This window comes from Oncorhynchus tshawytscha, linkage group LG07 (assembly GCF_018296145.1).
Source record: "Oncorhynchus tshawytscha isolate Ot180627B linkage group LG07, Otsh_v2.0, whole genome shotgun sequence".
Lineage (NCBI taxonomy): Eukaryota > Metazoa > Chordata > Actinopteri > Salmoniformes > Salmonidae > Oncorhynchus > Oncorhynchus tshawytscha.
In genome coordinates this window covers 27,088,993-27,107,356 of record NC_056435.1, presented here as the reverse complement: position 1 = coordinate 27,107,356, position 18,364 = coordinate 27,088,993, and the positions used below count along the sequence as shown (strand labels likewise).

The following is an 18,364-nucleotide window of genomic DNA, read 5'->3' as shown; positions in this document are numbered from 1 at the left end:
GGAGTGGAGTCTCTCGCTTTGCTTCTTCCTCTCTGTTAAAACCTCCTAGAGTGGATGTCCGCACCCCCGCGGGAATCGAATAAGCGTAATAAGCTAGAGACTATGTGTATCTGTTTTTTTGTTTTGGATGCATCTCAATCCACCATCCACCATCCACCATTGTCGCACTTCTGCATCTATGGCGAAAGGTGACAGAGCTAGAGCGGTGTTTGTCAGACCATGACACATCCCGAAAATCAGTCTTCTCACAAAATCTTCTGTAGTGTCAGAATGGATTGCCTACAAACGATTATGACCCCTCTATGTAAACATGAGATTCTCACGAATACGTACAGTGCATTCGGAAAGTATTCAGACCCCTTGACTTTTCCCACATTTTGTTAAGTTACAGCCTTATTCTCAAATGGATTAAATAAAATAATTTCCTCAACAATCTACACACAATACCCCATAATGACAAAGCAAAAACAGGTTTTTAGAAATGTTTGCAAAATTCAAAACAGAAATACCTTATTTACATAGGTATTCAGACCCTTTCCTATGAGACTCAAAATTGAGCTCAGGTGCATCCTGTTTCCCATTGATCATCCTTGAGATGTTTATACAACTTGAGTGGAGTCCACCTGTGGTAAATTCAATCGATTGGACATGATCTGGAAAGACTACAGGCAGCTGAACCAAATAAGGTCCCACAGTTGACAGTGCATATCAGAGCAAAAACCAAGCCATGAGGTTGAAGAAATTGTCTGTAGAGCTCCGAGACAGGATTGTGAATATAGCACAGATCTGGGGAAGGGTACCAAAACATGTCTGCAGCATTGAAGATCCCCAAGAACACAGTGGCCTCCATCATTTTTAAATGGGAGAAGTTTGGAACCACCAAGACTCTTCCTAGCCAAACTGAGCAGTCGGTGGAGAAGGGCCTTGGTCAGGGAGGTGACCAAGAACATGATGGTTACTTTGACAGAGCTCCAGAGTTCCTCTGTGGAGATTGGAGAACCTTCCAGAAGGACAACCTTCCAAAAGGACAACCATCTCTGCAGCACTCCACCAATCAGGCCTTTATGGTAGAGTGGCAAGACGGAATCCACTCCTCAGTAAAAGGCACATGACAGCCCGCTTGGAGTTTATCCAAAGACACCTAGAGGACTCTCAGACCATGAGAAACAAGATTCTCTGGTCTGATGAAACCAAGATTGAACTCTTTGACCTGAATGACAAAAATATTACTCCTGGAGGAAACCTTGCACCATCCCATTGGTGAAACATGGTGGTGCAGCATCGTGCTGTGGGGATGTTTTTCAGCGGCAGGGACTGGGAGACTAGCAAGGATCGACGGAAAGATAAACGGATCGCTCAGGACCTCAGACTGGGGCAAAGGTTCACCATCCAACAGAACAACAACCCTAAGCACACAGCCAAGACAATGCAGAAGTAGCTTCGGGACAAATCTCTGAATATCTTTGTGGGGCCCAGCCAGAGCCCAGACTTGAACCTGATCGAACATCTCTGGAGAGACCTGAAAATATTGTGTAGCGACGCTCCCAATCCAACCTGACAGCGCTTGAGTGGATCTACAGAGAAGAATGGGAGAAACTCCCCAAATACAGGTGTGCAAAGCTTGAAGCGTCATACCCAAGAAGTCCCAAATGTGGGAAAAGTCAAGAGGTCTGAATCATTTATGTCAGTTGTTTTGAGGGCCACAGGCCTCACAAGACTCTTCTGAAGGTCCCCAAGTACCAGTGGAAAAAATGTATTGAAGTAAACACATCTTTCTTATATCTCTCAGATATGACACACTTCCTTTTCATTTTTTTTTTTTTTGGGGGGGACTATCTGTTCCATGTAGTGAATCTGTTATTAAATTTATATGGGATAATAGCAGTAAGGCCAAATAAAAATGTTAATTAAATATTATAAAAATAAAAACAATTAATACTTCAAGGGGTCTTAAAATTCAAAATGAAATAGCAAAATGATCCTTGGTATGACATTCTTAAAACAATTCCAAATAGCCTATTAATAGGACCCCCCCCCCACTACTTTTTATAAACTTTTAATAAACTTGTCTGGTAGTGGTGATCGAACGACATATGCTCAGTTGGTCTTGAGCAAGTTGGAAAAGCAGTGTGAGCCACCATTTGTGACAAACCTCAACCTGCAACTTTTAATAATACACAAGTAACACAAGCCAACACCACAAATAAATATAAGTAACACAAACCAACACCACAAATAAATATAAGTAACACAAGTATAGTCACATTACTAGCTTTCTTGCTACAGTAGCTACATAGACAATCAAATGCATTTTTTTTGTCTGTGTAAATTTCAGCCTCCCCTAATGCAGGATGTGATGACAGAGAATGTATTTTCTGGAAATGATGATGATACGTTTATTTCTCCTTTGATAGCTACTGGACCATAAACCTACACATAGTATTCCAACTCACCTTTTTAGCACAGCTGCAGAACCCATACAGTACATTGTGTATCAAAAATATATATTATAACTTGTGAATCACAATACATTTTATTTTAGATTTACAGTCAAGAAATACAGACTACAAATGGGACGTGACTCAAAATACAAGAAAAAGTACATTCGCTAAATAAATGCATAATACAAGCATATTGTTAAATAATTCACCATACATTAACCTTATAGAATACTTTTTAAACGTGTGAGGATTGATTAAATCATTGCTTTGATTTGTTACTCTTTGTTTTGTGGTGGTACCCATGATATGAATCAGTCAAAGTGAATTAAGAAAATGTTTTACAGGTATTCATGGGCAAAATGAAATGGCAAAAAAAAAAAAATCATGTGAAAAAGTCTGTTTTAAAATATGTTCTACTGTCCCACACCTACATAGGGACACGTTTTTTTTTAAATCAACGAGGAATGTGTCATTTGAAAAGCAATCAAGTGGAACCGGCTGGTCATGGCATATGAAAAATAAATCATACTGATCAGTCACAAATAAATCAGATTCTGAAAAGTGTCACAGTTTTATACAGCAATATGAATATTGCTCAGTTCATAGATATATATATATATAATACTTCGGCAGCACTTCAGCTCAGCTAAAAGATGCTTAAGACATAAATGACACACTTTAACAGGCTTGACGTGATCTTAAACGTACACACAACATGAGCTACTATTTGCAAAATGTTCATAAAGCCCGATACACTATTTTATTGGGATCAGTAATCAAGCATACACATTTTCTCACCAGGTTTCCGTCTTCTTTCCAAAGAAAAGGGAGTATACAGAGAGAATATAAGCAGTTATCAGACCATTTCTCAGTCACATTGGGTACGTTACAGCAGAAAACAGATTTTGAGATTGCTCTCGAAGTTGACCTTTAAGGAACCAAAGAGGCTGGCCATCACAAACATGTAGGTGTCTAGGAATTTCACTAAAGGTGTGATTCAGATTCAAACCGATACATTGATAGAATTGAGAATTCGATCAAATAAAAAGTAATTAAGTGAAGAGAAAGTGTGAGACAGAAATTTGCTAGACCTGCTCAAAACAAATGTTAGAGGTATGTATTCCTCACTCTTTTTTTCCCCCAAAAGGATGAGTATAAACAAAACTAGAGGGGAAAAGAGTAAGAGGAAAAGATAGACAGACCACTCAACCAATCACAGGGTGCAGATAGATAGAACAGACTGTGTGAGATGCTGCTGCACTAATGCTGCAAGAGGGTGAGTGGGGCGGGACGTTAAGCAGATTCTGGATAATCATGCCGGCACCTTATTTACAGGGTGTGTGTGGTGGGGGACATGGTCCCGCTTTGTCTAGCCATTCTGATCCTCCTGTGTTTGTGGGGGTGTTTGGAGTGGTGCTGCTGAGTCCCCGTTACACCGTTCCAGGGGCTCGGCCTCTGGCTCCTCAGGAGCTGGGCTGGGCTGGAGCTGGGAGGGGGAACCAGGAGTGATGATGGTGGGTGCATTCTGTGAATAGGGAACCTGGAGGGTGAGTGAGGCCTCTGTGCTGGCAGGGGTGCCCTCAGAACCATCAGCTGGGGGTACTGGAGTGTTGCTCGGGGTGACAGGGCCAGCGGTGGCCCCTGGAACTGGGCTGGAGGCACCGGAGTCACTCTGTTCTGGAGCTCGAAGCCTCTTCATCAGGGTTGTGACCCTTACAGCTTTCTGTGGAAGATCAAGACCATAGAAGGATGTTTTTAGAACACCATCATCTAACTGAACAGACTGTCCAGTGAATGAATAGAACTTCATATGCACAACATTCATGCATTTTGCATACTACGGTGTAGCCCAGTTCAGAAATGATTTTTTTACATTAGTTTGACAGAAAGGAAGAGTACCTTCCACTTGGCTTTGGCAAAGTTCTTTTCAATTTGCCCACACACTCCATCCCTGATGTTCTTGTTGGAGGCTGCATTCCCAGAAATCCTGAAACAAGGGACAGGTCAACGGGAAACCCACCAAAACACCTGAGAAGACAGAAATGGGTATGCATTTCAATCTTGGATCCATACCATTCATGGTTGATGGCCTCCTGTGCAGTCAGTCTTTGATCCTGCTCCACTTCCATCAGACATGACACCAGGCTTTTCGCTGTGGACGAAATCGACAAGAACGATACAGTACACATCTGCTCTTTCTCGCCTCTGGTGCAATAAAGTGGACATGCCTAAGAACCATAGTTTTTCCATCTAGCTGCTTTACTGGTTTAAAAATGTGATATGTAGTACTGCATTCTGATTTGAAATAACATGACTCTTTATACCTGAGTCAGATATGTCATCCCAGTACGGTGAGTCAAACTCATAGTCTCCCGACAGAATCTTGCGGAAAAGGTTTTTGTCGTGATTATCATAGTCTTCATCTTCCGTTTCGTCGTAGAAAGGGGGGTTTCCTGACAGGCTGGAGGAAGGGAAAACGAGACGTTTGATAGTCACCTGAGATGGGCAATGACATTAATACTGCATGGGCAAGACACTGTAAACTTTAGTGAACTTAGGTGGTAAAGAACACTCACAGAATATACATGATGACCCCGATGGCCCAGCAATCCACTGGCCTTCCGTACCTCTGACGTCCCACCACCTCAGGAGCTGCAGGAAGACACCCAGAATCCAATATTTTATTAATAGGAAAATGGAATGCCCAGAGGTAGCAAGATGGGGTCCGGGCTCTAAAGTTGGCCAAACATTCATGCCAAACCAATCTGCCCCCATAAGTCTATGATCTGCTCTCCTCCCTACCCCCTCACCAAGGTACTCTGGGGTTCCACAGGGGTCCTTGATGAGTCCGTTCTCCAGCTTGGCCAGGTGGAAGTCACTGATCACTATTTTGGAGTGCTTCAGGCGGTTGAAGTACACCAGGTTCTCCAGCTGTGTGAGACAAAACAACGTGTACATTTGAATACATCATCATTCATTTTTGTTATGTAGAAAGCATGACAAAATATAGATAATTGCCAGGTTATAGAATTACTCAGGGTGCCATTCAATACATTTTTATTTCAGGCAGAGGACAAAGTAGCTTAATTTCTAATGCTGGCACCCAAGTGAGTGGCCTGTGGTGTAATAGCCACTATGCAACACTAGATGGGAGCAGTGTGCTGAGTGTGCAGTATACCTTGAGGTTCCTGTGGACAATTCTCTGGGAGTGCAAATAGGCCACGGCTTCCAACACCTGTCTGACAACGTTGCTGGTGTCCTTCTCTGAGTAGTAGCCTTGGTCTAAGATCCAGTCAAAGACCTCTCTGCCTGTAGCTCTGCAGAGAACATACAACATATGATATGACAGTGGTTTTCTCTGTATCATTCAAATGTACTGTAGGCCTCTTGCAACACTCAATAAGTCAAATCAACTCTCAGATGAGACGACTAAGATGAGATTCTCCTGCAGAATATGGGAAATAGACATTTCACGCAGGGGTTCAGAAAGGGAAGCATACATTGAAAAGTCTGCAGGATGTAGGCTATCTTTTTGTACACTCCTTAAAATGGTGTAAACTGGGAGGGAACCACAATGACTTCAAGGGAATGAGTACAAAAAATGAAAAAAATAAGCAACATCATTCAATAATTTCCAATAACACTCACAGCTCCAGGAAGAGGAAGTACTCCTTTCTAGTTTCAAAGACATCAACCAGCTGGAGGATGTTATGATGTTTTACCCTGTTAAAAAGGGAGACACAGAAGGAAACAGAGAAAGACATAAGACAATATTATATATCAAGCAATTATAAGATTAACTAGCAATCATCAAAATATATGACATGTAATTATTTGTATCAGTGGTTTAATGACTTAATAACCATTAGAGAATTGGACCATTTACAATTTAAGTGAAATTCATATTCTGAAATGCCTACTCATGCACTAAATAAAATCAGTAGGGGAGAGTGGGGCAAATTGAGCCAAAGGGGTAAGTTGAGCCACCCGTGTTTCTAGGAAACCATACACACAATGTATAACTTGACCAAATATTTAATATTTCATGGAGTCTGCAAAGGAAGAAACCACATGGAAGAAGGGGTAAGGAAGTTAGGTCCAAAAAAACACATTTTCAACAAGTACAAATACATTTATTGTGAAGTTGGACCCGTTCCAAAATGGACCTGACCTTTCCCACCCGGACCCGATATGCATAAAAACATATTTTTAATATAGAGACCTGTTCCGAACGGACCTGAGGACAACTAGACCTGTATCCTATAGACCTGGTCTGAGTGAAGGAAGCAGCAGAAAAGTCAAGTGTTTAAGCTACTTTATCAACAGGAGCTGATAAAGCGCGAGGTACAGGAGGGAGCGAGAGCTGCTGCTCTAGCAGACGAGGGGATGGGAGAGTGTTACTGTGAGCGAGTGAAATGGGGAGCAGGGAGGAGGGAGAGAGAGATGAGAGACAGCAACCAACCAAGCCGAGTCGTGCTATAGTAGAATAATACCTGCCATAGATAGGTTATTTATCATCCAATATGATTACATAGTACCAGTCTTGACTACATCAAACCGAGAAGATACTCTGAACAAAAATATCAACGCAACATGCAACAATTCCAAAGATTTTACTCAGTTACAGTTCATATAAGGAAATCAGTCTAATAAAAAAAAATCATTAGGCCCTAATCTAAGGATTTCACATGATTGGGAATACAGATATGCATCTGTTAGTTACAGATACCTTAAATAAAAACAGAGGAGCGTGGATCAGAAAACCAGTCAGTATCTGGTATGACCACCATTTGCCTCATGCAGTTCGACACTTCTCCTTCGCATAGAGTTGATGTGGCCTGTAGAATGTTGTCCCACTCTTCTTCAATTCTTGTGTGAGGTTGCTGGATAGCGGTGGGAACTGGAACACGCCGTTGTTCAAGTCGATCCCGAGGATCCCAAACATGTTCAGTGGGTGACATGTCTGGTGAATATGCCGTCCATGGAAGAACTGGGACATTTTTAGCTTCCAGGAATTGTGTACAGATCCTGGCGACATGGGGCCGTGCATTATCATGCTGAAACATGAGGTGATGGCAGCGGATGAATGGCACGACGATGGGCCTCAGGATCTCGTCGATCGATCTTGTCTGTGTATTAAAATAGCCGTGAATGAAAGGCAACTGTGTTCATTGTCCATTAATCATTTTGTTCAAAATCAGCAAACCGCTCGCCCAAAACATCTGCCCAGTAGAGTTGAAACCGGGATTCATCCGTGAAGAGCACCCTTCTCCAGCATGCCAGTGGCAGTCAAAGGTGAGAATTTGCCCACTGAAGTTGGTTACGACGCCAAACTACAGTCAGGTGAAGACCCTGGTGGGGACGACGAGCATGCACATGAGCTTTCCTGAGACTGTGTGCAGAAATTCCTCAGTTGTGCAAACCCACAATTTCATCAGCTGTCCGGGTGGCTTGTCTCAGATGATGCCGCAGGTGAAGAAGCCGGATGCGGAGGTCTTGTGCTGTCGTGATTGCACGTGGTCTGCGGTTATGAGGCCGGTTGGACGTACTGCCAAATTCTCTAAAACAACGTTGGATGCGGCATATGGTAGAGAAATTAACATTCAATTATCTGGCAACAGCTCTGGTGGACATTCCTGCCGTCAGCATGTCAAATGCAGGCTCCCACAAGACTTGAGACATCTGTGGCATTGTGTTGTGTGACAAAACTGCACATTTTTAGAGTGGCCTTTTATTGTCCCCAGCACAAGGTGCACCTGTGTAATGACCATCTTGTTTAATCAGCTTCTTGACATGCCGCACTTGTCAGGTGGATGGATTATCTTGGCAAAAGATAAATTCTCACTAACAGGGAAGTAAACAAATGTGCGCATAACATTTGAGAGAAGTAAGCTTTTTGTGCGAATGGAACATTTCTGGTATATTTTATTTCAGCTCATGAAACATGGGACCAACACTTTGCATGTTGCATTTATATTTTTGTTCAGTGTAGATAAACTAGCTAGAAAGCTAGGCTAATTGAGGCTGCACTTTCTCTTCTTACAGTTAAAATAACAACAACTCCATTCCGAATATTAAGTAGCAGCATACCTGTTGGCTCTTGGTTGATGTAGCCTATCCTCTAACTTTTAATTTCGTAATTGTAATTCCATATTCCATTGACTAGATACATTATATGTACAAAAGTATGTGGACACCCTTTTAAATTACTGGATTTGGCTATCTCAACCACACTGTTGATGACAGGTGTATAAAATCGAGCACACTGCTATGCAATTTCCATAGACAAACATTGCAATAGAATGGTCTTACTGAAGAGCTCCGTGACTTTCATCGTCACACCGTCATAGGATGCCACCTTTCCAACAAGTGAGTTTGTCAAATTCCTGCCCTGCTAGAGCTGTCCCGGACAATTGTAAGTGTTGTTATTGTGAAGTGGGAACCTGTAGGAGCAACAACGGGCTCAGCCGCAAATTGGTAGACCACAAAAGATCACAGAACGGGGCCGCTGAAGTGCGTAGTGCGTAAAAATAGTCTGTCCGTATTTGCAACACTTACCGAGTTCCAAACGGCCTCCGGAAACAATGTTCATTGGGAGCTTCATGAAATGGATTTACATGGTCAGCCATCTGGCAGTCCGACGGACGAAACTGGGTTTGGCGGGTGCCAGGAGAATGCTACCTGCCGAAACGCGTAGTACCAACTGTGGTACTGGTCAGGGGCTGTTTTTTATGGTTATGGTTATAGGCTAGCCCCCTTAGTTTCAGAGAAGGCAAATCTTAACGCTGCAGCATACGATAACATTCTAGATGATTCTGTGCTTCTATCTTTGTGGCAACATTTTGGCGAAGGCCCTTTCCTCTTTCAGCATTACAATGCCCCCGTGCACGAAGCGAGGTCCATACAGAAATGGTTTGTCGAGATCGGTGTGGAAGAACTTGACTGGCCTGCAAAGAGCCCTGACCTCAACTTCATCGAACACCTTTGGGATGAATTGGAACCCTGACTGTGAGCCAGGCCTAATCGCCCAACATCAGTGCCCGACCTCACTAATGCTCTTGTGGCTGAATGGAAGCAAGTCCTTGCAGCAATGTTCCAACCTCTAGTGGAAAGCCTTCCCAGAAGAGTTATAGCGGCAAAGGGGGGAACAATCCCATAGTAACGCCCATGATTTGGAATGAGACGTTCGACAAGCAGGTGTCAATATACTTTTGGTCATGTATCTCCTATATTTAGCCACATAAGGAGGATCTATGACAATTTGATGACTTATGATTGGAGAACGACAAGCTACCACTCCCGTGAAAAGATCAGCAGAATAAATTATACAATTTCTCTCTCTCTCTCTACTGCAGAATTCGGGTCTGGATATGTACGGGTCCTTCCGGACAAGTCAGCTAAAATTACACATACCTGAGACCCGTGACAATTATTTCAGATCTGACCCAGACCCTTGACATTATTTAGAATTCTGGATCCGGACCTGATCGGGTCCTGGATTGGGTCTTCGGGTACAGGTGGATCCGTGAAGACCTTTAATTTATTGTGGTATAGGTTTCATGACGCTAGTATCTGAACCAAAGGTGATACTTTTAAGATGTTTCCATACATCAGTTGTGGTCTCTATAAGGTTCAATATGAGGTTCTAAACCTAGCATGAAAGTGAATCATTGTAGCTGTGTGGGTTAATATAGTCAAAATGTTTACCTTGGGGTAGGTTGAGCCAAAGGCAAGTTGAGCACATTTAAGTGTTTTCTTCCCAGGCGTAATGAAAGGCATTATAACTGGGATATGAGGTAACAACAGGGCATGGCCTATGTCAAAAGTGTTTTTTTTTAAGTACAAAGTGTTAGGTGTTAAGCCTCTGTTAAAAGATGCTTAAAATGATTGAAAGACAGAAAAGCAATTGCTATTGGGAAATAAAGATAGACATGCTTTTAAAAAGGTAGCGGTAACATTTCACTCAGTACATACATTTGAAGGTGGTTAACTCAATCCATACCCGGGGTAAATTGTGTCAAGAGACCACTTTTTTGGGACAAGCTATGTTTTCAAAACTGTAATGTTTACATGAATTCGGATTTCGGGGGGGGATACACAACATCTTGAAATATACTATATGTAGATATCTTTGCTCGAAAGAATACTATATTTCCCTTGACAGAGGGATACTGAATGTAGAAAATAGCTCAACTTGGACCACTCTCCATATAGGCAAAAAGGTACAAATAGGCATTAAAAACAGACATTATTTGTGATATTGTAGGAGTGGATTAATGATTATATTTTGTTATGTATGGAGAGTGGACCATTTCCAATTCCAGTGAAATTCTGGTTAATGAATTCAAACATGAGATTGGTCTCACTACCAAAGCTTATTTTTTTAATTAGGCAAATGGATCATTCAAGCTGAACAGGACTGGTGTTTATGGGAATGTTATAGAGATGTTATGGAAACATTATGAGGATGCTATGGAAACAAGAACGTTAGTATTTAGTAACCATTATTAACTAATTTCTGTTAACTATCTCTACTGCGCCCCCCCCATTTCAATTGCATACATGTGAATTGTAAAACTATAGATAATCGTAACAGAATGATTCATGCTTTCCTGTGGCATTTCAGACGCCAAGGATAAAGCTTTGCATTAATGAATAAGCCAAAAACGGAATTTCACTCACATATTCAAGATCACAATTTCATTCTTGGCAGCTTTCCTCACTTTCCTCCCGTCCTTTTTCAAAAACTTTTTACAGGTGAACATTTTGAGTGTGTTCTTATCCTTCGCTCTGAAGATCTCACAGAACTCCTCCCTTAAAATCAGGACCACACACAAGAACAAACAAGAGAAAGATTTTAAAACGGCCAAATCTTCTACTGAAAGGAAGAGGCATGTGTGTTCCTATTAAGCCACAGTCCCAGAATGCAACAGTCGTTTAGACGTCGTGAAGGAATACTCACGATTTGACAATTTGTCCAAGGTCATATTTATCAGTCACCTCTGAGGGATTGTTGTAATCCTTCTTCTCCCCGAGTGTCAAACAGCCAAATGGCATGGCAAGCTCCTGCCCTTCACAGGGAATTCACACCAGCACCACCTGTTAACAAGACCGAGCACATTGTTGCTACAATACACATGAAAGCAATTGTACATGAGAAGGCACGTTAAACAACTTATTTCACGTGGCTGTGCTGCGGTCATAGGTACGAGTTCCATCTCACTACTAAACATCTGAATAAGAGCACCGTGACAAACGCTGTTGCTAAAGTTTATGATCTATCCCTTCTCCTAGTCACTGTACCTGTAGGTACACGTCTACGTCAATTACATCACACCCCTGCACATCGACGCAGTACTTACCCTGTGTATATAGTTATCGTTACGCATTGTGTATTTATTCCTTGTGTTATTATTTTTCTGTTACTTTCTACATCTTCCTCTCTGCATTGTTGCGAATGGCCCATAAGGAAGCATGTCACTGTTAGCGCTAAATGGCACAATTGTAATTGGCTCCTGCTGGATGTTAAATCCCTCACCTACCTACTGTAGCAGTCCACTTTGCTGAACATAAGTGTAACAATACTCTATCTGAGTGAGGTTACATAAGACCAGGCCTGGCATTGTGTTAGAGGTATCCAGTCTAGAGGTAGCCTGTCATTGCTAACAATTAAGGTGCAGACCAAAACATGTATTCTTTCAATCAATGCACAAATTAGCCAGCATGCACTTATCATTTTCAAAATGGGTTTATGGAATATGCCGGTCATTGAGATCATAACGCACTTTGAACTCAACATGATAATGACTTCGATTAAAATCTTTAGAGAACATTGTATGCCGTGGGACCTTGAAAATAACCGGATTCATTCACATTCATCCATCACATAACTCTACTATACAAAGACTTAAGTCTCCAGTAGCCTGGAAGGCGTGTTTCTTTTTTACTCAACAGTGAGCCAGCCAGCCCTGTACTTGCATTGCTGATGTCACTATATAGAACTGAATAGGTTTCCATGAATCTGGTCCACAGCAGCAACACATACTCAGTATTCAGCCTTGGGACGATTAATGCCACCAGGAGCAGCAGTAACAATTGTTCTTTCTGAACAAAGCATACAGTTCCCTGAATACATGCAATACGAATATGATCCTCTCTGGATGGGTTTCTGGCTGCTGAACAATCCTGTTGATTTGGCAGCAGAGGAAGCAGAGTGAAATACAGTGGGAGGAGGAGGAGGCGAGTGAATTTGACCGAGGTGCCATCTCAGTGGAGCCATCAATCATGTCCCTATTATGAGAAGAAAAAATGGATTCCTCATCTCTGGTGGAAAATCAATGCGAGGTTTCACTCTGTGGTAGAGGAAAATAACACGTCCTTATGGAAGGATCATGAATGTATGAGGAAACAACAAAAATAAATGATACAGGGAATAAGGCATTTAGCCTTTGTAAATGAGCCATTACCATTCCTGCAGTAATAGCTAGTGTAGATGCACATGATTTCAAAACAGTTCTAATCTTTTAGCAGTATTAGGAGTAACAAATAGTTATGTACAACTACATTTTATGTAAAAAATGCACATTTCTAGGTGTGTAAATTTATTGGGAAACAATCTTGTTCTACATAAAGGTTCACTTATTTTCTTTTAACAACACCAATCATTCATGACGTATGAGGCATCTGCTATGCTCGTTGCAAGCCTTCCTAATGGCTAGTAGAAGGTAAAGGTTACAGCAGGACTAACTTCATGTAGTAGGTGTTAAAGAAACACCTGAAACGAAATGCCGCATATGACGAGAAGCTGTTGCGGTCGGTTCTCTTTTGCACTGTTCAACCAATCCAGTAAATGTGGAGGAGGGTTGAAGACGGAGTGTCACCGTGTTAATATTCCTGATAGAAACAACTTCAGATCGCAAGCTACTGTAGCAAATGTGCCATAGCTAGCTGCTAGCCAGATACTAGCCTGCATTATTTAGCAATAAAGGAATCTCCGACCAAACTTGACATAAACAAATTGGTATGTGGTGTCTGTCGACTTTGTGATAAAACACTATCCCGTGAATATTGCAAGTTTTAGTTATTGCTTCCTCAAATATTTGATCAGAAAGCTACATGTTTTCTAGTCGTATGCTCACCTGCTATTTTTCACCGACAGGGTTCATTATCGCGACCAAAACAGTCGCATTTGCGACCGTTTGACTTCGCAGTGAGACACATTCTTAACTGGTCGCAAGAGTGACAGCTATTTTTTTTTTTGACCTTGTCACGTTAGTTTTTGGTTCAAAATGAGCTTTTTCTTATCATCCTGATTTATTCAAACAGTAATGTGCAATTGACCAAAGATAAACCAACTTTCTGAATAGGCAACAACGACACCGGAATACATTGAAGGTTTTTGAAAACCTCCTGGCCAGTCGATCATAACGGTCAGTGGCCTGCTTGGTCCAGTGAATTTCATTTGTAATAATGCTATTTTTTTTTATCTAGGGGAAATTATTCATTATTGTATATTTTGTTGTGTTACAGCCTGAATTCCAAATTCACACCCATCTACTCACAATATTCCATAATTACAAAGTGAAAGCATGTTTTTAGAGAATGTTGCAAATGTATTTAAAATTAAAAAGTTAAATATGTAATTTACATAAGTATTCACAGCCTTTCTCAATACTTTGTTAAAAGCACCTTTGGCAAAGATTACAGCTGTGAGTCTTTCTAGGTAAGTCACTAAGAGTATTCCATACCTGGTGTCACGCCCTGGTCATAGACAGGCTTTTATTCTCTATTTTGGTTAGGCCAGGGTGTGACTAGGGTGGGCATTCTAGTTTCTTTATTTCTATGTTTTCTATTTCTTTGTGTTTGGCAGCCTTTTCCTTTCGCAGGTGTGGGTAGTTATCTTTGTTAGTGGTACTGTTGCCCAAGTTAAGCCTCACGGTCGTCGTCTTGTTTTGTTGGTGACATTCATTTCAAATAAAAAGAAATGTACGCTCATCACGCTGCGCTTTGGTCCAGTCATTTCCACGACGACGTCCGTGACACCTGGATTGTGCAACATTTGCCCATTATTATTTTCAAAAATCTTCAAGCTCTGTCAAATTGGTTGTTGATCATTGCTAGACAACCATTTCCAGTCTTGCCATATATACAGTAGTGAACAAAAACGAAAATGAAAATGTAAAGTGTTGGTTGCATGTTTCATGAGCTAAAATAACTTTTATGAACAAATGTGTTTACATCTCTGTTTGTGAGCATTTCTACATATCCAAGATAATCCATCCACCTGACAGGTGTGGCATATCAAGAAGCTGATTAAACAAGATGATCATTATACAGGTTTATTTACTGTCCCCCTTGTGCTGGGGATAGTAAATGCCACAGATGTCTCAAGATTTGACAGAGTGTGCAATTGGCATGGTGAATGCTGGAATGTCCACCAGAGCTGTTGCCATAGAACTGAATGTTAATTCCTCTCCCATAAGCCACCTCTAATGTTGTTTTAGAGAATTTGGCAGTACATCCAGCCAGCCAGCCTAACAACCGCAGACCATGTGTAACCATGACAGCCCAGGACCTCCACATCCGGCTTCTTCACCTGCGGGATCGTCTGAGACCAGCCACCCGGACAGGTGATGAAACTGTGGATTTGTACAATTGAATTTATGCTCAAACTTTCAGAAACCGTCTCAGGAAGCTCATCTGCATGCTCATCCACACCAGGGTCTTGACCTGACTGCAGTTCGGAGTCGTGACCTGACTGCAGTTCGGAGTCGTAACCAACTTCAGTGGGCAAATACTCCCCTTCGATGGCCACTGGCAGGCTGGAGAAGTGTGCTCTTTATGGAAGATTCCCAGTTTGAACTGTACCGGGCAGGTGGCAGACAGCGTGTATGGCATCATGTGGGCAAGAGGTTTGCTGATGTCAACGTTTTGAACAGAGTGACCCATGGTGGCGGCGGTGTTATGCTATGGGAAGGCATAAGCTACGGACAATGAACACAATTGCTTTTTTATCAAGGGCAATTTGAATGCACAGAGATACCATGACGAGATCCCGAGGCCCATTGTCGTGCCATTCATCCGCCACCATGACCTCATGTTTTAGCATGATAATGCACGGCCCCATGTTACAAGGCTCTGTATACAATTCCTGGAAGCTGAAAATGTCCCAGTTCTTCCATGGCCTGCATACTCACCAGACATGTCACCCATTGAGCATGTTTGGGATGCTCGGGATTGACGTGTACAACAGCGTCTTTTAGTTCCCGCCAATATCCAGCAACATCACACAGCCATTGAAAAGGAGTGGAACAGCATTCCGCTGGCCATAATAAACATCCTGATCAACCTTATGCAAAGGAGATGTGTCGCACTGCATGAGGCAAATGGTAGTCACACCAGACACTGACTGGTTTTCTGATCCACACGACTACCTTTTTTTTTTAAGTATCTGTGACTAACAGATACATATCTGTATTCCCAGTCACGTGAAAACCATGGATTAGGGCTTAATTTATTTATTTAAATTGACTGATTTCCTTATATGAACTGTAACTCACAAAAATCTATGAAATTGTTGCATGTTTGGATGTTTTCAGATTTTTCGATTTTTTTTCAGTGTAAATTAAGCCAATCATTTAATTCTTAGGTAGTTTCATCCACGGTGCAGACATTATGAGTGCAAGTTACGGATTAATACACATTTAAATTGTTGGATAGCCTAATGCTGGCTAGATTCCAATAGGAATTACACGTACTTTTACAAGCCAGTATAATGTGATTTACAGTTAGGGTTGCAACATTCTGGTACATTTCTCAGGTTTTCCAGAAATCCTGGTTGGAAGATCTCAAAACAATCTTTGGGGGATGTTTGTGGAATTTTGCAACCCTACTTGCAGGCCTGGTGTGACCTGTAAACAGAGTTTCAGGCCACAGTATAAGGCCTTATGATATATGTAATAGTTGATTTATAACTTTTTATATTTGCCCAGGAACTCACCATGTCGCTGTCACTAAGAAATACAGTCATGGGTGGTAACTCTACAATTCAATCGAAAAGGCAAGCCGCACTGATTGGAGGCGTGGCTTAGTGGGGGCGTTACATTTAAGTATACCACACAAAAAAAGCTGCATTTGTATTACTCATATGAAGGTAGTACTGCTTACTTCGGCTCTTTAAGTTTCTTATCTTTTTTTTTTTTAGGTAATCAGTTTCCTGTTTGAGTACTCAGGAACATTATCACTCTTCTTGGTAAGCAACGCCATTGTAGATTTGGCATTAGGTTTTAGGTTATTGTCCTGCTGAAAGGTGAATTAATCTCCTAGTTTCTGGTGGAAAGCAGACTAAAAACAGGTTTTCCTCTAGGATTTTGCCTGTGCTTAATGGTGGCTGCATAACATGATGCAGCCACCATTATGCTTTAAAATATGGAGAGTGGTACTCAGTAATGTGTAGTATTGGATTTGCCCCAAACATAATACTTTGTATTCAGGGCAAAAGGTTAATTGCTTTTCCACATTATTTGTAGTATTACCTGCCTTTTTGCAAACAGGAGGCATGTTTTGGAATATTTGTATTCTGTACAAGCTTCCTTCTTTTCACTCTGTCAGTTAGGTTAATATTGTGGAGTAACTACAATTTTGTTGATCCATCCTCAGTTTTCTCCTATCACAGCCATTAAACTCTGTAACTGTTTTAAAGTCACCATTAAAGTCATCAAATCAAATCAAATTTATTTATATAGCCCTTCGTACATCAGCTGATATCTCAAAGTGCTGTACAGAAACCCAGCCTAAAACCCCAAACAGCAAGCAATGCAGGTGTAGAAGCACGGTGGCTAGGAAAAACTCCCTAGAAAGGCCAAAACCTAGGAAGAAACCTAGAGAGGAACCAGGCTATGTGGGGTGGCCAGTCCTCTTCTGGCTGTGCCGGGTGGAGATTATAACAGAACATGGCCAAGATGTTCAAATGTTCATAAATGACCAGCATGGTCGTATAATAATAAGGCAGAACAGTTGAAACTGGAGCAGCAGCACGGTCAGGTGGACTAGGGACAGCAAGGAGTCATCATGTCAGGTAGTCCTGGCATGGTGAAACCTCTAAGTGGTTCCCTTCCTCTCCGGCAACTAAGTTAGGAGGGACGCCTTTATCTTTGTAGTGACTGGGTGTTTTTATACACCATCCAAAGTGTAATTAATAACTTCACCATGCTGAAAGAGATATTCAATGTCTGCTTTTTTTTAACCATCTATAAGTGCCATTCTTTGCGAGGCATTGGAAAACCTCCCTGGTCTTTGTGGTTGAATCTGTGTTTGAAACTCACTGCTTGACTGAGGGACCTTACAGATAATTGTGTGTGTGGTACAGAAATGAGGTCGTCATTAAAAAATAATGTTAAACCCTATTATTGCACACAGAGTGAGTCCATGCAACTTATAATTTTACTTGTTCAGCACATTTTCACTCCTGAACTTATTTAGGCTTGCCATAATAAAGGGGTTGAATACTTACTGACTCAGGACATTTCAGCTTTTTATTTTTCATTAATTTGTAAAACATTGTGGAATCCCAGGAGGTCTACCCGGGGGATGGTAATAGAGGGGAGGTGCGTGAAGTGACGTTGGCGCCCTCTACTGGAAATACGGGAGCTGGACACCCCGAAGCCTACAACCAGGGGGGGGCCCAACCACGAGAGTTCCAACCAGGTGAGAAGGTCTTGGTGCTGATCCCTACAACAGAGAGTAAATTCCTGGCTACGAGGCATGGCATCAACATTGTTGAGCGAGTAGGTGACGTCAACTATAAGTTCCGCCAACCGGGGCGGAGTAGACCCCTCCAGCTTTACCATGTGAACTGTACTCCAGTGGCACACACGTGAGGCACTGTGCGTCACGTGGACCCGGCCACAGCAGGGCCCGCCCTC

The 18,364-nt window shown here is 41.9% G+C and overlaps 1 protein-coding gene across 3 annotated transcripts in view; it reads right to left on the bottom strand.

The window, feature by feature from the left end:
• Positions 1-2,514: 2,514 nt before the first annotated feature.
• The window catches only part of LOC112254232 (caM kinase-like vesicle-associated protein), a 41,144-nt gene continuing 25,294 nt past the window's right edge, over positions 2,515-18,364 (bottom strand). For 2 of the 3 annotated variants that reach the window (XM_024426591.2, XM_024426590.2), the window contains exons 2-11: positions 11,404-11,540; positions 11,124-11,255; positions 6,090-6,164; positions 5,620-5,758; positions 5,252-5,372; positions 5,018-5,093; positions 4,766-4,902; positions 4,515-4,593; positions 4,341-4,428; positions 2,515-4,164 (exon numbers count right to left, since the gene is read on the bottom strand). In XM_024426591.2, coding sequence (XP_024282359.1) covers positions 3,811-4,164; positions 4,341-4,428; positions 4,515-4,593; positions 4,766-4,902; positions 5,018-5,093; positions 5,252-5,372; positions 5,620-5,758; positions 6,090-6,164; positions 11,124-11,255; positions 11,404-11,498 — 1,296 coding nt within the window. In that variant the 5' untranslated portion in view covers positions 11,499-11,540 and the 3' untranslated portion in view covers positions 2,515-3,810. Of the gene's footprint in view, positions 4,165-4,340; positions 4,429-4,514; positions 4,594-4,765; positions 4,903-5,017; positions 5,094-5,251; positions 5,373-5,619; positions 5,759-6,089; positions 6,165-11,123; positions 11,256-11,403; positions 11,543-18,364 lie in introns of those variants that run through there. The other variant, XM_024426592.2, reaches the window with a different exon arrangement.